This window comes from Pseudophryne corroboree (assembly GCF_028390025.1).
Source record: "Pseudophryne corroboree isolate aPseCor3 chromosome 3 unlocalized genomic scaffold, aPseCor3.hap2 SUPER_3_unloc_3, whole genome shotgun sequence".
Taxonomy (NCBI): domain Eukaryota; kingdom Metazoa; phylum Chordata; class Amphibia; order Anura; family Myobatrachidae; genus Pseudophryne; species Pseudophryne corroboree.
In genome coordinates this window covers 4,899,310-4,926,611 of record NW_026967519.1, presented here as the reverse complement: position 1 = coordinate 4,926,611, position 27,302 = coordinate 4,899,310, and the positions used below count along the sequence as shown (strand labels likewise).

The following is a 27,302-nucleotide window of genomic DNA, read 5'->3' as shown; positions in this document are numbered from 1 at the left end:
TGCTGCAATTCGACCAAAGTGTATTCAATTGAAGTTTGGAAATTCGACAACAGTGCTTTTAGACAGTAAATTCAACATTTTCAATCCGCCACACTTTGGTGGGTGAAACTAATAAAAAAAATTTAAAACATGTTTTTTTTTGTGTTTTTTTTATTGATAATAGCATATCTATTTATATTAGAAGGGATTAGGTACTTGGTTTGTCTTTTTGGAGGCACAAGTATTATTTATATATTTTTTAAAATAATATTTTTTTTTAATTATTTTTTTTAGATGGAATGTTAAAATCCCGAAAAAAATTGGCGTGGGGTCCCCCCTCCAAAGCATAACCAGCCTCGGGCTCATCGAGCTGGTCCTGGTTCTAAAAATGCGGGGAAAAAATTGACATGGGATCCCCCGTATTTTTAAAACCAGCACCGGGCTCTGCGCCTGATGCTGGTGCAAAAAATACGGGGGACAAAAAGAGTAGGGGTCCCCCGTATTTTATACACCAGCATCGGGCTCCACTAGCTGGACAGATAATGCCACAGCCGGGGGTCACTTTTATACAGTGCCTTGCGGCCGTGGCATTAAATATCCAACTAGTCACCCCTGGCCGGGGTACCCTGGGGGAGTGGGGACCCCGGGACCCCTTCAATCAAGAGGTCCCCCCCCCCAGCTACCCACGGGCCAGGGGTGAAGCCCGAGGCTGTCCCCCCCATCCAAGAGCTGCGGATGGGAGGCTGATAGCCTTGAGGAAAATGACAGAATATTGTTTTTTCCAGTAGTACTACAAGTCCCAGCAAGCCTCCCCCGCAAGCTGGTACTTGGAGAACCACAAGTACCAGCATGCGGGAGAAAAATGGGCCCGCTGGTACCTGTAGTACTACTGGGGAAAAAATACCCAAATAAAAACAGGAGACGCACACCGTGACAAGTACAACTTTATTACACACTGCTGACACACATACTTACCTATGTTGACACGCCGACTGCCACAGTCTCCGACGATCCGAGGGTACCTGTGAAAAAAATTATACTCACCTGCCAGTGTCCAGAGATAAATCCACATCCAGAGATAAAATCCACGTACTTGTCAAAAAAAGAAAACGAACACCCGACCAGCGAACTGAAAGGGGTCCCATGTTGACACATGGGACCCCTTTCCACGAATGCAGAGAGACCCCCCCCCCCCCCCCCGTGACTGCTGTCACTGAAAGGTCTCTTAAGCCAATCAGCGAGCGCAACGTCCTTGCACTCTGCTGATTGGCTCTGTGCGCGTCATCGCACAGCTCCCTCCATTATATTCTATGGTGGGAACTTTGCGGTTAGTGGTGGGGTCACCCGCGGTCCGCGGGTAACCCCACCGCTGACGGCAAAGTTCCCACCATTGAAAGTAATGGAGGCAGCTGTGCGATGCGCTGTCTGAGCTTAGACGCGCACAGCCAATCAGGTGAGCGCCACGGAGTAGCGTTTCCTGATTGGCTGAAGGGACCTCAGTGACAGGAGTCACGTGATGTCCCGGCATTCGGGGAAAGGGGTCTCGTGTCAACATGGGACCCCTTTCAGTCCGGTGGTTTGGGTGTTCATGTTTTTTTTTTGCCAAGTACGAGGATTATCTCTGGACGTGGATTTATCTCTGGACACTGGCAGGTGAGTATAATTTTTTTCACAGGTACCCTCGGATCGTCGGAGACTGTGGCAGTCGGCGTGTCAACATAGGTAAGTATGTATGTGTGTCGGCAGTGTGTAATAAAGTTGTACTTGTCACGGTGTGTGTCTCCTGTTTTTATTTGGGTATTTTTTCCCCAGTAGTACTACAGGTACCAGCGGGCCCGTTTTTCTCCCGCATGCTGGTACTTGTGGTTCTCCAAGTACCAGCTTGCGGGGGAGGCTTGCTGGGACTTGTAGTACTACTGGAAAAAACAATATTCTGTCATTTTCCTCAAGGCTATCAGCCTCCCATCCGCAGCCCTTGGATGGGGGGGACAGCCTCGGGCTTCACCCCTGGCCCGTGGGTAGCTGGGGGGGGACCCCTTGATTGAAGGGGTCCCCACTCCCCCAGGGTACCCTGGCCAGGGGTGACTAGTTGGATACTTAATGCCACGGCCGCAGGGCACTGTATAAAAGTGTCCCCCGGCTGTGGCATTATCTGTCCAGCTAGTGGAGCCCGATGCTGGTGTAAAAAATACGGGGGACCCCTACTCTTTTTGTCCCCCGTATTTTTTGCACCAGCACCAGGCGCAGAGCCCGGTGCTGGTTTTAAAAATACGGGGGATCCCATGTCAATTTTTCCCCCGCATTTTTAGAACCAGGACCAGCTCGAAGAGCCCGAGGCTGGTTAAGCTTTGGAGGGGGGACCCCACGCCATTTTTTCCGGGTTTTTCACGTTTTTCCCCGTTTTTTTAAATCGCTGCAAAATCAGGCAAATCGGACGTTTTTTGCCCGCGGGACTGTCGAATCCGTTTTTCATTGAATATGGTGAATTCCGGAAGCCACCTGCCGGAATTCACCTGTCGAATTGTGTCGAATTAAAAAACGGCGATAATTTGCCGCGATTCGCCGCTAATTGCATATACCCCCTAAAGGGGGTAATTCAGACCTGATCGCTAAGCTGCGTTTTCTCACATCCTGCGATCAAATCTGAACTGCGCATGCGTATGAACCGCAATGCCCCGGCGCGTCGGACGACTGCATCGGCCATCGGTGTATAGAGAGGGGATGGTGCGAAAAAAGCGATTGCTTGGGTGATCGCAAGGAGATTGACAGGAAGAGGGCGTTCGTGGGTGGCAACTGACCGTTTTGTAGGAGTGTTCGGGAAGACGCAGAAGGTACCAGGCGTTTGGAGAGAGGGTGTCTGACATCTGCTACGGCCACGATCACCAGGAAACCATCGCAGCGTATGAGTAAGTCCTGGGTTGAGCACAAACTGATGATTGTGCAGTTCTGCTACAAATGCGATCGCACACAGCCAATACCCTCCCCCTGTAGGGGGCGACAACCTGATCGCAGGAATGTAAAAAAAAATGCTGCCTAGCGACCAGGTCTGAATTACCCCCAAAGAATGATACAAGTATTACATATGACAGTAATAACCATATGGGTGTGGTATTGAAAGTCGACAGTAACTAGGTCGACAATGTCTAGGTCGACCACTATTGGTCGACAGTAACTAGGTCGACAGGGTCTTTAGGTCGACATGTTCTAGGTCAACAGGTCAAAAGGTCGACATGAGTTTTTCATGTTATTTTGGTGTCGTTTTCTTCGTAGAGTGACCGGGAACCCCAATTAGTGCACCGCGTCCCCTCGCATGGCTCGCTTCGCTCGCCATGCTTCGGGCATGGTGCCTTCGCTTCGCTCGGCACAGATTACCGTTACAATCGTAGTCCACGTGGATCATGAAGTATGAAAAGGTTCAAAAAAAGAAAAAAATTGTGAAAAACTCATGTCGACCTTTGACCTGTCGACCTAAAGACCCTGTCGACCTAGACACCCTGTCGACCAATAGTGGTCGACCTAGACATTGTCGACCTAGTTACTGTCGACTTTCAGTCCGGATCCCAACCATATAAACACTGCTATAAATAAGCCCAATTTGATGTCAGTCAGAGAGTAATAAGTTGTTTCATGAAACATCTTCAGTTTATTCATTTGATGGTCATTTTGGGGCATTTGTCATAGATTTTATTTCAGAATGAATCTTGTTACAGGGAAATGTTGCTATAATTACATATGTTACTTTCAGCAGATGGACACAGCATCAGGAATTCCTCAGAAGAACATCTCCATTTATCTCCAGATGGTGGTACAGAAGATAACGACATCACACAAGATTATCCAGAAGAAAAGCCCATTACTCCAATTATACATCCAGTAACGCACAGTGCAGATACAACATCTAATCCCTCTAACCATGGGGACTGTTCCCCTGATACATCAGCTATAGGTGACTCTGTCACAGTTTCTACAGTAGATACAATACTTCCCAGTTCTATAGATGACAAATGTATACAGAGCACAAAGCTAATTAGTAATCAGTCCACTATGACAGGAGAGAAGCCAATTACATGTTCTGAGTGTGGAAAATGCTTTACACGGAAATCATCTCTGGTTGTACATGAGAGAAGTCACACAGGTGACAGACTGTTTCCATGTTCTGAGTGTGGGAAATGTTTTACACAGAAATCAGCTTTTATTACACATAAGAGAAGTCACACAGGTGAGAGGCCATTTCCATGTTCTGAGTGTGAGAAACGTTTTACACGGAAATCATCTCTTATTAAACATGAGAGAACGCACACGGGGGAGAGGCCATTTCCATGTTCTGAGTGTGGGAAATGTTTTACACAGATGTCAAATCTTGTTATACATGAGAGATGTCACACAGGTGAGAAGCCATTTCCGTGTTCTGAGTGTGGGAAATGTTTTACACGGAAATCATCTCTTATTAAACATGAGCGAGCTCACACGGGTGAGAGGCCATTTCCATGTTCTGTGTGTGGGAAATGTTTTACACAGAAATTAATTCTTGTTACACATCAGAGAAGTCACATAGGTGAGAAGGATTACACAAAGAACATTTCTTTAAACCTCAAAAATGAAAGTAAAAAGGCAATATCTATGAGATGATGGACATAAAACTGGTTCATTGCACTATATTGGAAAAGGTTAATATTCTGAATGAAATATGTTAATAATTTGGTACAGTTTTAAGACACCTGACTTAATCCTATATTTTGCTATTTGTTCGAGGACTTTGTTTAAACCTGATGGATTATCCTACCAGGGAGGTTCTGGAGAGATGCTGGTGGACTTACTTCATGTAGCCATTCACTGTGCGTTTCATCTTAAGGGGGAGGTGTGAAGTCATAGATACTGAGGAGAGAATATAAATATTAGGGTGTTTAAGTTATGTTTCATATTCTGAATCTACCGCACACTTGTCAATAAACTGATTTATTGACTCCTTGCTTTATGAACTATCAGGATCGACGGGCACAGGAGAACTTTTGTTAGCATGCCAATGCTAATTCAGGCCTAGGAAATCCTTTTGAGTTGATGTCAGGTCATTGCATCAAAGCTAATTGAATTCAGAGGAAGATGCCAATTACCTGGCAGGACAGTCCTTTGTGTGTCCATTCACAAATGCAGCACCCAGTAGGGGGTAATCAGGCCACGTTTATTGAGACACCCACAAAAGGTAGCTATATTAAAGGCACATCACATTGGATATGGTTTACGAAGTAAAATTAATATTTCCATAGTCGCAAAGAACATTCACATTTTCCATAAAGACATGTCTGGTATATTTACATGTGGTGTGCAAGCTGCCTATCTCTTAAGACTCATAATTTCCAAGATATGAAGTATCTAAGCCAGTCCTACCCACAGTGTATAATATTTAGGGGTCAATCCAATTATACGCGAAGAGTGCGATGCGGTGTTGCAGCAACGTTTTCGATACCGGCAATAGCACTCAATCTCTCACCCTTTGCTCAAAATTGTTTGGACCTCTATAGGGCGGGGAGAACTTTTGTGCGAATTCAGGCTGCCGTAAACTGCCTGCTGCGATGACTTGCACCCACTAGATCATTGTTGGCCATTGGATTGACCCCTAAGTGTCATTTAAACTAGCAGAGTAATATAGGCACATATTTTGCAGGGGAAGTTATGACTAGGGTGGCCAATCCCGGGATCGTTGGGATCCAATTCAATCCTGGGATTGAAGCTTCCAATCCTGGGATTTCGGTATTGGCCAGCAACCTAGTTTTTTATAGGCCGGGCAGTGTTGAATGTCCTCAGGACGCTGCCTGGCTCCCCCTGCTCACCTCCCCCGTGGCTCCGGCTGGGCACACTGCGCAGCCACCTGCCGGACCTCACCGCCGCCCACTGGATCGCCCAGGATGTGTCCCACCCTCCCGTCCGTCCAGATTGCTGTGAGTTATCTGGGCAGAGCAGGGATGGTGGGACACATTAAAATGCAGCCAATTCCGTGATTGATCATTTTTCAATCCCAATTCCCAGGATTGAAAAAAATGACCAGGATTGGCCACCCTAGTTATGACCAATTATGTGAGCAAGTCAGGGAGGGTCCCCAGCCTCAATTATCTAGCCAATCAGCAGCAACTTATGTGACCTCATTCCGGGTGTGATGCCAGGCTGATAAAAGGTATGACTACTTATTCTGTGTTCAGACTTTGGAGAATCTATGCTTGGCAGCGATATTTGCAGCCTCTGCAATATGCTTCCATTTCTCCTGGGACAGCTTTTTATAAATTGCTCGTCTATGTGTACTTCCGTTACCATTTTTTGTTAACATTCTTTTCTAAAGCATTGAACCTTTTTGTTAAAAAAAAATGTCTTTATTAATTAAATCATATGTTCCCAGAAAGTAAATACTTTGACGAGATTGTGAGACCATTAGACTATTCCATAAACTGTTATAAGTTGCTGAATTAGTAGGCACACAACAATACTGCAATTGTTATGTAAGGGTGTTTGGGCACCCGTGACCTCTTTTATTGTTATCATCGATGGTGGCAGCCGCGTGTGTTGACTTACTGTGATCTGACCAATAGAGCGCAGGGTCCTTCCGAACACATCAGGGATAAAGTGAGGTCCCTGAAGCTTGTCACGATCCGGGTATCTGGACGCCATTTCTTACCTATCAGATGCCTCCTAAGGCTGGCTCAGCGCTCCAGGACCGGATCCCATCTGTTATCCTGATGTGCACATTCCCGCATCCTCTCCTGTCTCTCTGGACGCAGTCACAGTAACGCCTTATACATCTGGCATGGCGTCTCCCGCGGCCTCCGCCGCCGTCCCTGAGCTTCTGCATTCAGAGTGGCGATTACGTCAGCCGCGGTGTCCGCGTGGTCGGATGTGCATCTGTCAGCCTGGCGTCTCCTGTCTCCGGTGGCCGGCGCCGCCATTACTGTTTTCCAGACCACATGGATTACAATCCAAACTTCCCTCCAAGTGTCTGCATGGGCGCAGCCATCTTGGATTCTGTCAGCTGATCTTTCCTACCAATCCGTTGTCAGTATTATTAATTTGCATAATTGCCTAGCCAATGCCTTCCTTGCTGCAGGTATAAATAGGTTGTGCCTGAGCAAGGAAGGCGTCAGTGCTTTGGTTGTCAAACCTAGTTCCAGTTTGTCTCTCTCCTGTGATTGTCTTCCAGGTTCCAGCTCCTGTCTCCAGACTTCTGCTATAGAGACCCGCACCAGCATTCCATCTGCGGTGTAGCCTGACTCTCCGATCCATTCTGGACTCACCTGTTTCCAGCTACAACATCACCTGCTTCCAGCTCAGCTTCCAGCAGTGTACAGCTTCTCTTAAAGGGCCGGTGTCCTTTCTGCAGTTTACCACTCTCCACCGGTATTATTATTTCTCCGCTCTCAAATTCTACATTTCATCTATATTGCATCGCTCTCAAGCTTTATTTATTATTTAACTGGTTCCAGCCAGTATCCACTCCGTGCCAACACCTGTCTGGTTCTAACCAGTACCCACAGCAGCATTTTATCTACAGCAGTCCAGCTTTCCCTGGAACACCAGCTGGTACGACCCTGGGCTTTCCTCATTGCTACAGTTGAGCCTGGTAAGGACTTTCCAACTTGCAGATAATAAGAACTGTCTCATACCACCAGAGCTATGTGGCCCCTGCCACCCTGTAGTACCCAGGAACTGTATTATTATTTCTCTGCTGATTTTTATGTTTCTTTTTACTGCTACTGTGATGCATGGAGTTTGTCATAAATAAATATCATTGACTTTTACTCAAGTTGTCGTGGTCACGCCTTCGGGCGGTTTCTCTTCATGTTACTTACATGTCCAGGGGTCTGATACAACCTCCCAGGTTCCGGTACATCTCAGCCCCTACAACTGAGTCTGCCTTCCGTCAGCTCAGGCCCTCAGTTGTGACAGTAAGCACTGACCAAATGAATCCAGCCGGAGACCAGGATCAAACGGCCAGGCCGATGCAAGAACTGGCAGCTCGACTTGAACATCAGGAGGCTGCACAGGGCCACATCATCCGCTGTCTCCAGGATCTCTCTACTCGGCTGGATGGGATTCAGACAACTCTCCGTGGATCAGGCGCATCTGGGGCGTCAACCACAGTGACTCCAACTATAACCCCACCCACCTTACCCGTTTCTGCTCCACGTCTTCATCTTCCAACGCCAGCAAAATTTGACGGATCTCCAAGATTCTGCAGGGGATTTCTCAACCAGTGTGAGATTCAGTTTGAGCTACAACCTGGCAATTTTCCCAGTGACCGTACAAAAATTGCCTACATCATCTCTCTTCTCAGTGGCTCAGCCCTCGACTGGGCATCACCGTTATGGGAGAGGTCCGACACCCTGCTATCTTCTTACACTGCATTCGTGTCAACATTCAGGCGCATCTTCGACGAGCCAGGCCGGGTAACTTCAGCTTCGTCTGAGATTCTCCGTTTACGCCAGGGATCACGTACTGTAGGACAATATCTTATACAGTTCCAGATTCTGGCATCTGAACTGGCATGGAACGACGAGGCCCTGTATGCTGCATTCTGGCATGGTTTATCCGAGCGTATTAAAGATGAGTTAGCTACCAGAGACTTACCCTCCAAGTTAGATGAGCTAATCTCACTTTGTACGAAAGTTGACTTACGTTTCAGAGAGAGAGCAACTGAGCGTGGAAGATCATCTGCTCCAAAATCTTCTGCTCCTCCTCCTCGCCAACTGTCACCAACTAAAGATGAACCCATGCAAATTGGCCGTTCCCGTTTAACTCCTGCTGAGCGCCGAAGACGTCTCTCTGAGTCTCTCTGTCTGTATTGTGCAGCTCCGTCTCACACTATTAATGCCTGTCCCAAACGTCCGGGAAACTCCAAATCCTAGCTCGCCAAGGAGAGGGCCGGCTAGGAGTAATGATCTCCTCTCCATCTCCTCAAGATTGTAATCTCCCAGTCTCGCTTCAAGTTGCTCAACGTTATCAGAACGTCATTGCCCTCCTGGATTCCGGAGCAGCTGGGAACTTTATTACCGAAGCCTATGTTAAACGGTGGTCCCTACCCACCGAGAGACTTCCTTCCTCCTTTTCCTTAACTGCCGTGGATGGCAGTAAAATTTTTGATACAGTTATTGCTCTAAGGACTCTACCAGTTCGTCTGAGAGTGGGAGTTCTTCATTCCGAACTTATTTCACTTTTAGTGATTCCAAGAGCCACACATCCTGTGGTCCTGGGCCTTCCATGGCTCCGTCTTCACAATCCTACAATTGATTGGACGACTACGCAAATTCTGGCATGGGGTCCCTCCTGTGCTGAGACATGTTTGTTTAAAGTGTTGCCTGTCTGTTCTTCCTCCCCCAGGTCGTCTGATGTTCCACCTCCTCCATATCAAGATTTCACGGATGTGTTCAGTAAAGCTTCTGCTGATATCCTTCCTCCTCATAGAGAATGGGACTGCCCGATTGATCTCGTTCCAGGGAAGGTTCCACCTCGAGGCCGAACTTATCCGTTGTCTCTGCCTGAGACGCATTCTATGGAGGAATACATTAAAGAGAACCTAGCAAAGGGGTTCATTCGACCTTCTTCTCCAGCCGGCGCAGGCTTCTTTTTTGTAAAAAAGAAAGATGGTGGTCTGCGGCCGTGCATCGACTACAGAGGTTTGAACGACATTACCATCAAGAACCGCTATCCTTTACCCCTGATTACTGAGCTCTTTGACAGAGTTAGCGGAGCTACCATCTTTACAAAGCTGGACTTGAGAGGTGCATACAATCTCATCCGGATCCGTGAGGGTGACGAGTGGAAGACCGCATTTAACACCCGTGACGGACATTATGAGTACCTCGTCATGCCCTTCGGATTGAGCAATGCTCCAGCTGTCTTCCAGCATTTCGTCAATGAGATTTTCAGAGACATTCTATACCGTCATGTCGTGGTCTATCTAGATGATATCCTCATTTTTGCCAACAATTTAGAGGAACATCGTTTTTGGGTAAAGGAGGTTCTGTCCCGTCTCCGTGTCAATCATCTCTATTGCAAATTAGAGAAATGCGTCTTTGAAGTCAAGTCCATTCCGTTTCTAGGGTACATTGTGTCCGGTTCCGGACTAGAGATGGATCCTGAGAAACTACAAGCAATCCAGAATTGGCCGGTACCCTTAACCCTCAAAGGGGTCCAGAGGTTCTTAGGGTTCGCCAATTATTACCGAAAGTTTATACGAGACTTTTCCACCATTGTGGCGCCTATTACTGCTTTCACCAAGAAGGGTGCTAACCCGTCCAAGTGGTCTGAAGAAGCCATGCAAGCTTTTCATCTTTTAAAACAGAGGTTCATCTCTGCGCCTGTCCTGAAACAGCCTGACATCGACTCTCCTTTCATCTTAGAGGTGGATGCCTCCTCCATTGGAGTAGGAGCGGTGTTATCTCAGAGGGCTAAAGATGGCCATTTACATCCTTGCAGTTTCTTCTCACGGAAGTTCTCCCCAGCGGAGCGCAACTATGCCATTGGCGACCAGGAGTTGCTAGCCATCAAGCTCGCTCTAGAGGAGTGGAGATATCTGTTGGAGGGAGCTTCTCATTCAATCACCATCCTTACAGACCACAAGAACCTTCTATATCTGAAAGGCGCACAATGTCTCAACCCTCGTCAGGCCAGATGGGCACTTTTCTTTTCCAGGTTCGACTTTAAACTCCAGTTCTGTCCGTGCTCTCAGAATCGCAAGGCCGATGCCCTTTCCCGCTCATGGGAGCAAGAAAATGAGTCAGAGTCTTCAGACAAGCATCCTATTATAAATCCGTTGGCATTCTCCACGGTAGGGATGGACTCTACGCCCCCATCAGGGAAAAGTTTTGTGAAGCCGACACTAAGGAAGAAGCTCATGCATTGGGCCCATGCTTCCCGCTTTGCCGGACATACAGGTATCCAAAAAACCCTGGAGTTTATCTCTAGGTCCTATTGGTGGCCAACTCTGAAAAAGGACGTTTTGGAGTTTATTGCATCTTGCCCAAAGTGTGCTCAACATAAAGTATCCCGCCAGTCGCCTGCGGGGCAACTGGTTCCACTATCTGTTCCCCGTCGACCATGGACCCATTTGTCGATGGATTTTATTACAGATTTGCCCATGTGCAACAAGTTTAATACCATCTGGGTGGTAGTTGACCGGTTCACCAAGATGGCACACTTCATTCCTCTTACCGGTCTTCCGTCAGCTTCCAAGTTGGCTCAAGTATTCATACAAGAGATCTTTCGACTCCACGGTCTTCCAGAAGAAATTATCTCAGATCGAGGAGTTCAATTCACAGCCAAATTCTGGCGAAGTTTATGTCAAGTCCTCCAAGTCAAGCTAAAGTTTTCCACGGCTTACCATCCTCAGACCAATGGTCAAACTGAGAGGGTGAATCAGGACTTGGAGTCCTTCCTCCGCATCTATGTGTCCTCCTCTCAAGATGACTGGGTTCAATTACTTCCCTGGGCCGAGTTCTGTCATAACAACCAGTATCATTCTTCATCTTCTTCAACACCATTCTTCACCAACTTTGGATTCCACCCTAAAGTCCCTGAGTTCCAACCGCTTCCAGCAACTTCTGTTCCCGCAGTGGATATCACCTTGCATCAGTTTGCCAATATCTGGAAGAGCGTACGATCAGCTCTGCTCAAGGCATCGTTCAGGTACAAGAAGTTTGCGGATAAGAAGCGTCGAGCAGTTCCTGCTCTCAAGGTGGGTGATCGGGTATGGTTATCCACGAAGAATTTGAGGTTAAGAGTTCCCAGTATGAAGTTTGCACCTCGCTACATCGGTCCTTTTAAAATTGATCAAGTCATCAATCCTGTTGCTTACAGACTCCAGTTGCCTCCCTTCTTAAAAATACCCAGGACATTCCATGTTTCCCTGTTGAAACCGCTAATCTTGAATCGGTTTCATTCCTCACTTCCTCCAACTCCGAAAGTCCAAACTCAACGAGGCGTTGAGTATGAAGTAGCCAAGATCCTGGACTCGCGTCACCGTTACGGTCAACTTCAGTATCTTATTGACTGGAAGGGTTATGGCCCTGAGGAACGTTCATGGACCAATGCTTCTGATGTCCATGCTCCTGCCTTGGTCCGGAGATTCCATTCCAAGTTTCCTCAAAAGCCAAAGAAGTGTCCTGGGGCCACTCCTAAAGGGGGGGGTGCTGTCACGATCCGGGTATCTGGACGCCATTTCTTACCTATCAGATGCCTCCTAAGGCTGGCTCAGCGCTCCAGGACCGGATCCCATCTGTTATCCTGATGTGCACATTCCCGCATCCTCTCCTGTCTCTCTGGACGCAGTCACAGTAACGCCTTATACATCTGGCATGGCGTCTCCCGCGGCCTCCGCCGCCGTCCCTGAGCTTCTGCATTCAGAGTGGCGATTACGTCAGCCGCGGCCTCCGCTGTGTCCGCGTGGTCGGATGTGCATCTGTCAGCCTGGCGTCTCCTGTCTCCGGTGGCCGGCGCCGCCATTACTGTTTTCCAGACCACATGGATTACAATCCAAACTTCCCTCCAAGTGTCTGCATGGGCGCAGCCATCTTGGATTCTGTCAGCTGATCTTTCCTACCAATCCGTTGTCAGTATTATTAATTTGCATAATTGCCTAGCCAATGCCTTCCTTGCTGCAGGTATAAATAGGTTGTGCCTGAGCAAGGAAGGCGTCAGTGCTTTGGTTGTCAAACCTAGTTCCAGTTTGTCTCTCTCCTGTGATTGTCTTCCAGGTTCCAGCTCCTGTCTCCAGACTTCTGCTATAGAGACCTGCACCAGCATTCCATCTGCGGTGTAGCCTGACTCTCCGATCCATTCTGGACTCACCTGTTTCCAGCTACAACATCACCTGCTTCCAGCTCAGCTTCCAGCAGTGTACAGCTTCTCTTAAAGGGCCGGTGTCCTTTCTGCAGTTTACCACTCTCCACCGGTATTATTATTTCTCCGCTCTCAAATTCTACATTTCATCTATATTGCATCGCTCTCAAGCTTTATTTATTATTTAACTGGTTCCAGCCAGTATCCACTCCGTGCCAACACCTGTCTGGTTCTAACCAGTACCCACAGCAGCATTTTATCTACAGCAGTCCAGCTTTCCCTGGAACACCAGCTGGTACGACCCTGGGCTTTCCTCATTGCTACAGTTGAGCCTGGTAAGGACTTTCCAACTTGCAGATAATAAGAACTGTCTCATACCACCAGAGCTCTGTGGCCCCTGCCACCCTGTAGTACCCAGGAACTGTATTATTATTTCTCTGCTGATTTTTATGTTTCTTTTTACTGCTACTGTGATGCATGGAGTTTGTCATAAATAAAGATCATTGACTTTTACTCAAGTTGTCGTGGTCACGCCTTCGGGCGGTTTCTCTTCATGTTACTTACATGTCCAGGGGTCTGATACAACCTCCCAGGTTCCGGTACATCTCAGCCCCTACAACTGAGTCTGCCTTCCGTCAGCTCAGGCCCTCAGTTGTGACAAAGCTTTTCAGACTCAGGAAATTGTTGGGTCTATTATCCAGTCTTTAGGTCGACCCTGTCTAGGTGGACAGTCACTAGGTCGACCACTTAAGGTCTACAGTAAGTAGGTCAACACTGACTGAAGGTTGACATGTATGGAAGGTTGACACACAAAAGGTCGACATTTTTGGGGAGGTTTCGGGACTTTTTCATACCTCATCTATCCAAGTGGGCATAGAGTTGGTTATAAACCTTGTGTTGAGCGTAGCGGGCCACCATGCCCGAAGCGTGGCAAGTGAATACGTTTCAACTATTGGTGGACCCAGATGAAAATTTGGGTCAAGAAACCCCAAAAAATGGTGTTGACCTTTTGTGTATCAACCTTGCTCATGTCGACCTTCCATAAATGTCAACCTGGAGATGTGTCAACATACTTACCTTAGACTTTCAGTGGTTGACCTAGTGACTAGACCTAGAAAGGGTTGACTTAATGACCCACACCCCTATTATCCGGCAACGTCCCAGGTCTCAGCCCAATCATGGTAAAGAGCAGTGTTGGGGAACCGGGGATTTGTCTTAGGTCATTTCACACTTACCAAAATCTTGTGTTGATGCACATTCACATGCAAAAACCTGGGCTTGAAAGGGGTATTAGTGATAGAGTTGGGTGTTTGTACATCAAGCTGTGCTTACCATTGCAGCTTCAACCCATATATGCGCCTCTCGGAGCCTCCACTCCACCGTTCCCGGGGACTGCTAGTTGCATGCAGGAGTGTAAACGTGGTTGTTAGGACTTCATGTCTGAAAGGCTCTGTGCTGTGACAGATGTGGTTCTGTGCATACCATTCGTAGGTCATAGCACACTGGGAATGGAGCTGCATTTGCCTTCTGATCTCCGAAACTCAACACCACATGGATTCAGCAAGATGGACCCTGAGCCTTCTCCCCAACATCAGAGAGGAGAGGGAAAGGCCAGGTACTCCAGGAAGTAACTCAGAAGTAATAGTTTTGTACTATATTTAACAGAAAAGTTATTAAAAATAATTTATGGCCAGATAGGGGGTGCTGCCACTGACTAGACAGTGATAACACAAAGGGCTAAAGATGAAAGTCTGTGCGTGATACACTATGGGGTGACCAAGAAGTACAATATACCTTTTATTTGTACAATTAAAATGATGAAATGTGTATATAACAAGCAAAGTAATTAAAACCATGATAGAATTGAGTGTGTGAGAAATAACAAAGGTGATAAAATACTGATCAGCTGTGCGCCTCTACTGTGTCTTATTTCTAGTAATACCCTGTTAGTGTTATTTGTGTTACAGTAACAGAATGTCAGGGTTACTGTAATACAAATCACCCAACTCAGTTATCTATATACTGTACATAATTGCTGTATTTATAACCAAGACTAGTTACCTACTCGTACAGTAATATGTGAGCATCACCCCCGTACCACACTAATCAGTAATATCCCCAGGGCATCCGTGTAACTAAAGGGGCCTACACACTGCGATATGCAACCGCGATTTAAACCAAATGGTTTAAACTGCATCAAATATGGTACATGTTGCACCGTGTGTATAGAAAAGCCTTTGCGATCTCGATTTACACCACCCAAGCCACTCCGAGTCCTCGTCTTTTCACACTGGGCGGAGGAAGAAAAGGAAGCCATCACGCAGCAGCTGGAGCCTTGGAGTTTTGGTATTAAAAACCACTGACCACCAATGTTTTTAATTGTGGGGCACTATGGGTGTGGGGTTTTGGGCAGCAGCGTGTGAAGCATTAAGCAGGAACCACAGAGCAATGAATGCACAGATTTATAATGGCCGCCGCAATTTATCCCCTGTGAAAAGGTGCAACCCACACCCCTGTGATACCAACCCACTATTTAAATGAGGTTTTCTCTTATGTCCTAGAGGATGCTGGGGTCCACTTAAGTACCATAGGGTATAGACGGATCCACCAGGAGCCATTGGCAGTTTGAGAGTGTGGGCTGGCTCCTCCCTCTATGCCCCTCCTTCCAGACTCAGTTTAGAAAATGTGCACGGAGGAGCCGGTCACAGCTAGGGGAGCTCCATAGGAGTTTCTGTTTTTTTTTTTATTTGAATAGAGTTTTAGGCACAGGGAAGCTGCTGGCAACAGCCTCCCTGCTTTGAGGGACTAAGGGGGGGGGGGGGTAGTGTCCGCCCTGAGGGGTCTTAGCCACTATCTCCGCTGACGGGACACTGAGCTCCTGAGGAGAATTAACGTTCGCCGCCACAGGGGATCGCTCACCCCCGCAGCATGTCGTCATTCTCTTACAGAGCCAGAAGACTTCAGTGGTGAGTGAGTCAGGGAGCCGGTGTGAAGGTGGCGGCAACAGGGTAGGGAGCGCAGTACTAACTGCGCTCCGGGGCTCAGCGGTACATTGTGAGGGACGCCCAGAGCCAGCGCCTACACCCTACACTGGTCAAGCCTGTCAGGTACCCCGGATCACTGCCAGCAGATATTTCTCAGGCCAGCATAAAGAACCAGGGAGCGGTAAGCATCGCAATGGAAGGGGGCGTGGCTTCTCAGAGCGGACCCAGCAGCGCTCAGCACCATTTTTCCTGCTTGCAGAGATGCTGACAGGGAGAGCTGTTCCTCCTCATCAACTCCAGCTATCTTGTACGGTACCAGCGGGTTGTAGAAGGGAGGGGGGGAGGTGGTGTATATACTGTGTAATCTATTAAGGTGAACAGTAAGCGCTGGATAGTGGTTTTCCTCATCTAAAAAGCGCTGTGTGTTGGTTGGCTACAATCTCTGTGGCTCTCTTGGCATTCTTGGGGGAAAACTGCCTTTTCCCTGTGTGTGGAGTGTTTGTTGTCCCCAACTGGCCATGTCTAGGGACTGTGTGTTATATGCTGGAGGATATGTCCTCTCAGGATTACGCCATTCCATGTAATCAGGATTGCATTGTTTTAGCACAGATTCCTGCTAAGGAGCCTGAGTGGTTAGCCTCTCTTAAGGGTATGATCTCTCAGATTTCTACTAGGGTAGCACAAACAGACAGCAACTCAGGTTTTACAAAACTCTATGGCTGTATGGTCTGGTTCTGTTCCTCCAGGGCCCCCTAGCACACACTCTCAAAAACGTGCTCTTGCCCAGATTATGCAAGATGACACGGATACCGATTCTGACACGGCAGAAGGTGAGGGGGATGTGCTGAGGGGAGCGGCATCCCTTGCAAAAGGGGTGCAGTTGATGATTGAAGCCATTAGAGATGTGTTGAATATTACTGATGCAACACCGGAGCAGGTTGAGGAGGCTTACTTCACGGATAATAAGAAAGCCTCACTAACCTTCCCTGCGTCTACATAATTAAACGCTATATTTGAAAAATCCTGGGAAAACCCGGAGAAACAATTCCCGATTCCCAGAAGGGTTCTGGTTGCTTTTCCCTTCCCTGAGGATAGAAAGAAATGAGAAAACTCACCCATAGTTGACACATCTGTTTCCAGACTGCCAAAGAAGGTGGTTTTACATGTCCCAGGATCTACCACGTTAAAAGAACCGGCTGATCACAAAATTTACTCTACGCTCAAATCCATATACACGGCTTCAGGGGTGATATTGCAACCTACTATTGCCTGTGAATGGATCTCTAAAGCTATAATAAAGTAGGCACGTTACTTGAGGAATTGGATTCAGTGGATAAAAGTGACGTTGAATTGTTTTCAACAGGATTCTGCAGGATTTATGGTGGAATCCATGAAAGACCTGGGTTCGATGGCTGCAGGGATATCTGCATGTCTGTCTCAGCTCGCAGAGGACTCTGGCTACGCCAATGGTTTGCCGACGCGGAATCCAGGAGAGGTGTGGAGAACCTACCCTACACAGGTCAGGCTCTATTTGGGGAAGCGTTGGATGCATGGATTTCCACGGCAACTGCGGGTAAGTTACCTTTTCTTCCCTCAGCTGCACCTGCTACGAAGAAACCTTTTTCTTCATTCCCATCACAGTCCTTTCGAACAGCAAAAACAAAAAAGGCCAAGCCTTCTAACACCTTCTTTAGAGGAGGTAGGGGAAAATCCAAAAAAACTGCTACTGCAGGTTCCCAAGACCAGAAGCCTGCTTCTGGTACATCAAAATCCTCAGCATGATGGTGGACCGCATGGCCTGGAGGAAGGGCCAGTGGGGGCGAGGCTCAGATGGTTCAGCCATTTGTGGGTGTCATCCGGCCTGGACCCCTGGGTGCAGGATATTGTGTCCCAGGGGTACAGGCTGGAGTTTCAAGAACCCCGCCTCACCGATTCTTCAAATCAGGCTTACCAGATTTGCTGGCAGACAGGGCTGTCCAAAAATTGGAGAAGTCAAAGATCATTGTCCCAGTTCCACCTCAGATGCAAAACAAGGGTTACTATACTAACCTTTTCGTGTTTCCAAAACTGGATGGTTTGGTCAGGCCAATTTTGAATTTGAAAATATTGAAAGGGGTTCTGAGGCAGTTCAAAATGGAGTCTTTAAGAGCAGTGATCGCAGGTCTGCAGGAGGGGGAGTTCCTGGTATCCCTGGGTATCAAGGATGCGTACCTCCACATTCCAATTTGGCCACCGCATCAGGCTTATCTCCGATTCGCACTGTTAGACTGTCACTATTAGTTCCAGGCACTGCCATTCGGCCTCTCCATGGCACCAAAGGTGTTCACCAAAGTGATGGCAGAGATGATGGTTCTCCGCAGGCAGGGAGTGAACATAATATCATACCTGGACGATCTGCTGATAAAGGCAGTGTCCAGGGAGAAGTTGTTGCAGTCCATTGCATTCACGACTCGACTGCTCAGGGATCATGATTGGATCTTTAACCTTCCAAAGTCACACTTAGAAACGACAAGGAGATTGTCTTTCCTGGGAATGATCCTAGACACAGAAGTGTAGAGGGTGTTTCTACCGGTGGAGAAAGCGTTGGTGATGCAATCAATGGTCCGGGATGTCTTGAGGCCTGCCCAGGTATCGATTCACCTTCTGGGGAAGATGGTTGCCTCCTACGAGGCTCTACCATATGGAAGATTCCATGCTCAACCCTTCCAACTGGATCTCCTAGACAAATGGTCGGGATCTCGTCTGCACATGCACCAGAGGGTATGTCTCTCACCGAAGGCAAGGATTTCGCTCCTCTGGTAGCTGCAAATGCCTCACCTTCTGGAGGGTCACAGATTCGGATTTCAGAATTGGATCCTTCTAACCACGGATGCAAGTCTCAGAGGTTGGGGAGCGGTTACCCAGGGGGAAACCTTCCAAGGAAGATGGTCAAACCTAGAAGCCATTCTTCCAATCAACATTCTGGAACTGAGAGCCGTGTACAACGGTCTTCTCCAAGCGGCACATCTTCTACAAGATCGGGCCATTCAAGTACAGTCGGACAATGTAACGGCGGTGGCCTACATAAACCGATAGGGAGGAACAAAAAGCAGAGCAGCAATGTCAGAGGTGACAAGAATCCTCCTCTGGGCAGAAAGGCACAAGTTGGCGCTGTCAGCGATCTTCCTTCCAGGAGTGGACAACCTGGAAGCGGACTTCCTCAGCAAACACAATCTCCATCCAGGAGAATGGAGCCTCCATCCGGAAGTATTCACAGAAGTGACCAGTTGTTGGGGTGTGCCTCACATATACTTGATGGCCTTGCGTCTCAACAAGAAACTTTGGTGGTACTGTTCCAGGTCAAGAGACCCACAAGCAGTGGTGGTGGATGGCCTGGTAACAACGTGGGTATTCAAGTCAGTGTATGTGTTCCCTCCACTTCCACTCATTCCAAGAATTCAAAAACTCATAAAGCGGACAAGGGTTCAGGCAATTCTCATTGCTCCGGACTGGCCAAGGCAAGCTTGGCATGCGGATCTTCTTGACTTACTGCTGGAGGATCCGAAGCCCCTTCCTCTTCGAGAGGACCTTCTGCAACAGGGGCCTTTCGCTTATCAAGACTTACCGCGGCTACGTTTGACGGCATGGCGGTTGAACGCCAGATCTTAGCCCAAAAGGGTATTCCGAGCAAGGTTATTCCTACCATGATACAGGCTAGGAAAGGGGTAACGTCTAAGCATTACTATCGTATTTGGAAAAAATGTGTCTTGGTGTGAATCCAAGAAATTTCCTACAGTGGAGTTTCAACTTGGACGGTTTCTTCTGTTCCTGCAAGCAGGTGTGGATATGGGCCTGCATTTGGGATCCATAAAGGACCAAATTTTGGCTTTACCCATTTTCTACCAGAAACAGTTGGCTGCCCTCCCTGAGGTTCAGACCTTTTTGAAAGGGGTTCTGCACATCCAGCCTCCCTTTGTGGTGCAGACGGCACCCTGGGATCTTAACGTGGTGTTGCAGTTCTTGCAATCGGATTGGTTTGAGCCTTTACAGGAGGCTGAGGTCAAGTTTCTCAAATGGAAGGCTGTCACTTTGTAGGCCTTAGCCTCCGCTCGACGTGTTTCGGAATTGGGGGCTTTGTCCTGTAAAAGCCTCTAGTTCAGGCCTGGCCAACCTGTGGCTCTCCAGATGTTGTGAAACTACACATCCCAGCATGCCCTGCCACAGTTTTAGCCTTCCCTAATAGCAAAACTGTAGCAAAGCATGATGGGACTTGTAGTTTTACAACAGCTGGAGAGCCACAGGTTGGCCAGGCCTGCTCTAGTTAATCTTCCATGAAGCTAGAGCTGAGCTCAGGATGCGTCAGCAGTTCCTTCCAAAGGTTGTGTCGGCTTTCCATATCAACCAACCTATTGTGGTGCCAGTGGCTACTGACTCATAAATTTCATCAAAGTCCTTGGATGTTGTGAGGGCTTTGAAGATCTATGTGAAGAGGATGGTTCGTCACAGAAAATCGGTCTCTCTGTCCTATATGACCCCAAGAAAATGGGAGTGTCCTGATTCTAAGCAGACGATTTCTTGCTGGATCAGGTTCAATATCCAGCACGCATATTCTACGGTAGGATTGCCGTGTTCGAAATTTGTTGAGGCCCACTCTACTGCTAAGGTGGGTTCTTCCTGGGCGGCTGCCCGGGGTGTCTCGGCTTTGCCGAGCGGCTACTTGGTCTGGGTTGAACACGTTTGCTAAGTTTTACAAGTTCGATACTTTGGCCTCTGCAGACCTACAGTTTGGTCATTCAGTTCTGCAGGAACCTCCACGCTCTCCCTCCCATTCTGGGAGTTTTGGTACATCCCCATGGTACTGTAGTGGACCCCAGCATCCTTTAGGACGTAAGAGAAAACGAGTTTTATGGTAAGAACTTACATTTGTTAAAACTCTTTCTGCGAGGTTCACTGGGCTCCACAATGAAAAACATAGGGGGTGTAGAGTAGGATCTTGATACGAGGCACCAACAGGCTCAAAAGCTTTGACTGTTCCCAAAATGCATAGCGCTGCCCCCTCTATAACCCCGCTTCCCTGCACAGGAGCTCAGTTTTTAGTTAACTAGCCCAATGCAGTAGCAGGAAAAGAGAGACGACAACGGTTAGTAGCCACATACACCACACTCTCACGACAGGAGAAGTGTTAGCAACTAATGCCATACCAACCCAAAGAAGCTAAGTGCGTCAGGGTGGGCGCCTTGTGGAGCCCAGTGTACCTCGCAGAAAGAGTTTTAACAAAGGTAAGTTCTTACCATAAAACTAGTTTTCTGCTGCGGGGTACACTGAGCTCCACAAGGAAAGACATAGGGGATGTCCTAAAGCAGTTCCTTATGGGAGGGGATGCACTGTAACGGGCACAAGAACCCAGCGTCCAAAGGAAGCATCCTGGGAAGCAGCAGTATCGAAGGCATAGAACCTTATGAACGTGTTCACTGAGTACCACGTAGCCGCCTTGCACAACTGTTCAAGGGTCGCACCATGGCGGGCCGCCCAAGAAGGTCCAAGAGACCAAGTAGAATGGGCCGTAATGTGAGCAGGAGCTGACAGACCAGCCCTCACATAAGCATGTGCAATCACCATTCTAATCCATTTGGCCAAAGTCTGCTTGTGAGCAGGCCAGCCCCGTTTGTGAAACCCAAACAGAATAAAGAGAGAATCAGATTTCCTAACAGAAGCAGTTCTCTTCACATTAGAGACAGAGAGCCCGTACCACATCCAAAGACCGCTCTTTGGGAGACAGATCAGGAGAGACAAAGGCGGTACCACAATCTCCTGATTAAGGTGGAATGAAGAAACCACCTTAGGCAAACAACTGGGATGAGTCCTAAGAACCGCCCGATCACGGTGAAAAATCAGATATGGGGAACTACAAGACAAGGCACCCAAATCCGACACTCTTCTAGCTGAAGCAATAGCCATCAGAAACACCACCTTAAGGGAAAGCCACTTAAGATCAGCTGAACCAAGAGGTTCAAACGGAGACTCTTGTAACGCCTCCAAAACGACCGACAAGTCCCAAGGAGCCACAGGCGGGACATAGGGAGGTTGGATACGCAACACACCCTGAGTGAAGGTATGCACATCAGGTAAGGTTGCAATCTTTCTCTGAAACCACACCAACAAGGCAGATATTTGAACCTTGAGGGAGGCCAGACGCAGGCCTAAGTCCAGGCCCTGCCGAAGAAAGGCCAACAACTTGGCTGTACTAAACTTGGAAGCGTCATAATTGTTAGATGCGTACCAAACAAAGTAAGAATGCCAGACCCTATAGTAAATCCGAGCAGAAGCCGGTTTCCGGGCCCGCAACATAGTTTGAATGACCGCCTCAGAAAACCCTTTAGCCCTCAAGACGGAAGCTTCAAGAGCCACGCCGTCAAAGACAGCCGGGCTAGGTCCTGGTAGACACAGGGGCCCTGAACGAGGAGGTCTCGGCATTGTGGAAGTAGAATTGGACGCTCTGATGATAGGCCCTGCAAGTCTGAGAACCAGTGCCACGGCCACGCCGGAGCTATGAGAAGCAGAATTCCTCTTTCTTGCTTGAACTTCCGAATTACCCTGGGCAGGAGTGACACCGGAGGGAACACATATGGCAGCCGAAACCTCCACGGCACCGCCAGCGCATCCACGAATGCTGCTTGAGGATCCCTTGTCCTTGCTCCAAAGACCGGAACCTTGTGATTGTGTCAAGACTCCATCAGATCTATGTCTGGAAGGCCCCACTTTTCCACTAGGAGTTGAAACACTACTAGATGGAGGCCCCACTCTCCGGCGTGTACGTCCTGACGACTGAGAAAGTCCGCTTCACAATTCTGGACTCCCGAAATGAATATTGCCGAGATGGCCGGTAGATGGCGTTCCCCCCAATGTAGAATCCGTGAGACTTCCTTCATTGCCAAACGGCTTCGAGTGCTGCCTTGATGATTTATGTAAGCCACTGTGGTGGCGTTGTCCGACTGTACTTGAACAGGACGTTTCTGAATTAAATGCTGGGCCAGGTTCAATGCATTGAAGACCGCCCGCAATTCCAGAATGTTGATCGAGAGGAGAGACTCCTCCTTGGTCCACCGACCCTGAAGGGAGTGTTGCTCCAGCACCGCTCCCCAACCTCTTAGACTGGCATCTGTCGTCAACAGGACCCAGTCGGATATCCAGAAGAGACGGCCCCTGCACAATCATTGGTCCTGGAGCCACCAGTGCAGCAACAGACGGACCTCCGGAGTCAATGAGATCATGTGAGACCTGATCCGGTGAGGCAGGCCATCCCACTTGGCTAGAATTAGCCTCTGGAGGGGGCGAGAATGGAATTGAGCATACTCCACCATGTCGAATGCTGATACCATGAGGCCCAGCACCTGCATCGCCGAATGTATCGACACTTGCGGACGAGAAACCGGACCGTCATATCCAGATGACGAAGGAGAAGTTCTGGGGAATTTGCCAGGATTAACAAGTCGTCCAGATACGGCAGTATCCTCACCCCATGACGGCGGCGTACCACTGTCATCACCGCCATTACTTTGGTGAAGACTCGCGGAGCCGTTGCTAAACCAAAAGGTGACGCCTGAAACTGGTAATGGAGGTTGCCAATAGCAAACCTCAGGTATTGCTGATATGACGCTGCAATAGGAATATGCAGGTAAGCATCCTGTATGTCCAGGGAGACCATGTAGTCCCCAGGTTCCAAGGCCAGAACTATAGAGCGAAGGGTTTCCATACGGAACTTGGAAACCTTCACAAACCTGTTCAATGCCTTGAGGTTGAGAATGGGCCGGGAGGACCCATTCGGTTTCGGGACTAGAAACAGCGGAGAATAGCAGCCCTGCTAAGCTAAAATACACTCCCCCATAGGCGTGGACTAGTTGATCGCAGCAGCAGCAAAAAGTTGCTGGCTGCGATCAACTCGGAATGACCACCATAATCTGTACACAAGATTCATTTTGATTGTATCTGATCCTTCAGCAGCACTAATAAGTGCTGGTAGCAACTGTTAATATATTCCCGTTGGAAGCAATGTAAATAATTCAAAGGAGTGCAGTTCCCGGTTATGCTAAGCACTTACGGTTCCCGTGATGTAGAAGGGCTTACCTAAAGTTCTTGTGTAAGCTAGCTGCGGCTTTAAAATAATTACATGTCCAGTATGGGATCGGTCAGGGTGTAGTCTGACTCAAGTAATAGCCCCTTTCTTCCCTGGTCTGGAATGCGAGCTACGGTGGGGCGCGGGGCCCCGGAGTTGGTAACTGGTCCTTGCTCTTGTAGTCTTGTGCTGCATGAGGTATGGGATGGCATGGGGTGCGTTTTCCTGGCTGTGTGGTCTAGCTGGCGCCTCCGTTAGCTGTACTCCCATGGTATGTAGCCAGCTCACTACAGGAGATACTGTCTGGGCTTCCGGATTGAGGCTTTGGGGCGTTGGACACTCTTTATTCATTTGTTACTCATCTGATGCTTTTGTACGTTTTGTCATTCTGAATTCCTTAATCCTCCACTCTCTTTTTCACCTAGAAAAGTGCCACCCTGCTAAACTCACCCATTAGAGGTGGGGGCAGAGCAAAGTCACAAGAGAAAAACAGACCAGGAGTTCAGAGATCCTTGGATAAAATGGCAATTTAATATCACACAATGCACTCACGTTAAAAGATTTACAAGCATACATTGCGGTAAATCTCCTGTGACAAATTCTCCCACCAGTTGCCTAATATGGTATAGAACCATGGCACAGCAGAGTTACGGATACCTGGCTTACCCACCAGGGGGATCCAAGATGGTTAAAGTCATAGTCCAGATGTGCCGATCCCCCAATTTGAATATTGGACTGTCCTGCACTCCCACCTCTGGAGCTGCCATCGGTCAATATATACCCCTAGCAATTAAAAATGCCCCAGCAATTAGATGTTATATCTGCCCCCCCCCCCCCCCCCTGCAGTGCACATGGTTTTGTCCATTTGCTAACAAAGTTGCTGCTGCGATCAGGTCTGAACTAGGCCCAAAGTCCTCAATTATGATGGGGACACACACACACACAGATATTACATGTGCAGAGAGAGTTAGATTTGGGTGGGGTGTGTTCAAACTGAAATCTAAAATGTAGTGCTATAATAAAGCAGCCAATATTTACCCTGCACAGAAACAAAATAACCCACCCAAATCTAACTCTCTCTGCACATGTTGCTCCCAGTCAGCCAATCCTGCAAAAACATTGGTTCCAGCCGATTCTCCTAAAACATCGGTTCCAGCCAATCCTGTTAAAACATCAGCTCTGGCTGATTCAACTAAAACATTGGTTCCAGCGATTCTGCTAAATTATAGATTCTAACTGATTCATCCAAACCATCCGTGTCAACCATCGGTGTCCTCGGTTCCAGCTTACTGTTCTTCCAATTGACATAATTGTCGCTTGCATCCGGCCGCAAGCCAAGTTTGGTTCTAGGGAAGCCAGTCAGATGGTAGTGACCTGCATGATGGGAGCAACCAAGCTCAAATTCCCTTGTGGGGATTCCTAGTGTAGACCACTGACGTGTCTAGACTCTCCACCTCTGATTAGGGTATTAGTCAACTCCCTATTACCGACTCCTCATACACGAGAAATAACTATATCTGGCCACCCAGCTTTCTGCATAAGAACACCAGCACTAACTCTGGCCAGAAGTCTTCCGCGGGAACACTAAAACCTGCGACTCTGACAGTTTGTACTGGCTAGATGGACTCGGGAGAAGAACAGAACCTGGGTGCTGGGGCACTGAAGACTCTATTGTCAAGACTTGAAAGCCAGGAGGATGTCCAGCAACAGATGGTGCAACTACTCCAGGAGTCCTCTACTTGGTTAGACAACCTGCAAACGTCTTCAGTGTCACCTGTTTTCCGGCTCCTCCACCCACTGCTGTCCCCAAACTTCAGTTACCAACACCCAATAAGTTTGATGATAATTCCAAAAACTACTGAGAGTTTCTTAACCAATGCGAAATCCATTTTAAAATTGTTGCCGTACAATTTTCCAACCCCAGATCAAAAATAGCCTACATCATCTCCTCATTGAGTAGTTCCGCGTTGGACGGAGTCTCCCCATTGTGGGAACACAACAATCCTCTACTTTACAACTATTCTAAATTTGTATCAACTTTTCAAAGGATTTCCGATGAGCCTGGCAAATTTACCTCTGTGCCTACCAATATGCTTTGTTTAAGTCAAGGCTCAAGAATAGTGGGGTAGTGTTTGGTACAGTTCCAGACCTTGGCATCAGAGCTGAGATGGAATGAGAAAGCATTGATGGCAGCCTTTTGCTCAGGTCTTTTGGAGAAGACTAAAGATGAGATGGCTTCACTTGACCTTCCTGGGAAGTTAGAACTAATCTCATTATGTACTAAAATTGATTTATGTATTCTTGAGAGGGCAGCAGAAAGGTTTAAAGGCGACCGTTTCAAGACCTGCCAAGTTCCTCAACCTCATCCACCATCACCTCCTGTGAAAGAACCGATGCAGATTAACCACTCCCAGTTAACTCTGGAGTAGCACGAGATGTGGCAGCGTGAAAAACTGTCTCTAATGTGCTTCTCTAAATAACTCCTTCAATTCTTGTTCAATATTGCAGGGAAGGAACAGGGAAATGTTTCCTCCCTGGGTAGGAACACAGATTTCTCATACATCCTAGAGGATGCTGGGGTCACCATTAGAACCATGGGGTATAGACGGGATCCACAGGAGACATGGGCACTTTAAGACTTTGAAAGGGTGTGAACTGGCTCCTCCCTCTATGCCACTCCTCCTCCAGTTTTAGAATTGTGTCCAGTGAGACTGGATGCACTACAGGGGAGCTCTACTGAGTTTCTCTGAAAATACTTTTTTATGTTCAGGGAGGCTGCTGGCAATGGTCTCCCTGCTTCGTGGGACTTAGGGGAGAGAGGTATGACCTAATTCTAGTGAGTTCAAAGGCTCTGTTTCTGGCTAACAGGACACCATTAGCTCCTGAGGGTGATGATCACTGGGTACGCCTAGATGCTCACTCCCGCAGCCTGCCGTCACCCACTTACAGAGCCAGAAGATAGGTGAGAAGCAGAAGAAAGAAGACTTCTCTTCAGTGACGTCTTTATGAGGTACCGCGCGGCGGGCAAGACGCTGCGCGCCATGCTCCCACACAAATCACAGGCACTGCAGGGTGCAGGGCATGGGGGGGGAGGGGGCGCCCTGGGCAGCACAAAATCCTCAATTTGACCTGGCAAGAGAGGACATTAGTGCCTAGGCACTGTCCGAACCCCTGCCAGTATAATTATTTATTTAGGAGCGGGCAGGAGCGCGCCATTACGGACTGCTTCCTCACTCCCTCAGCTCACTGCTCGGCGCCATTTCCTCTCACAAGGCTGCAGAGACGCTGGTCCTTCTTTCCACTGTCTGACAACTATCAGGGTGCAAAATGGGGGGGGGGGGCGCAGTAGTTTTTGGTGGAATATATTGGCAGAAAAGCGCTACAACTTCTGAGGCATTATTTAGTGTTTTCAGGGTTGTTGGCGCTGG

General features: G+C 48.2%; 1 protein-coding gene across 1 annotated transcript in view; it reads left to right on the top strand.

Moving 5' to 3' along the window:
- LOC134984009 (uncharacterized) overlaps window positions 1–27,302 on the top strand; it is a 202,211-nt gene that overhangs the window by 37,563 nt on the left and 137,346 nt on the right. Inside the window, exon 6 of the mRNA XM_063949667.1 lies at window positions 3,725–4,603. Within this exon, the coding sequence (XP_063805737.1) occupies window positions 3,725–4,603 (879 nt within the window). The remainder of the gene's footprint in view (window positions 1–3,724; window positions 4,604–27,302) is intronic.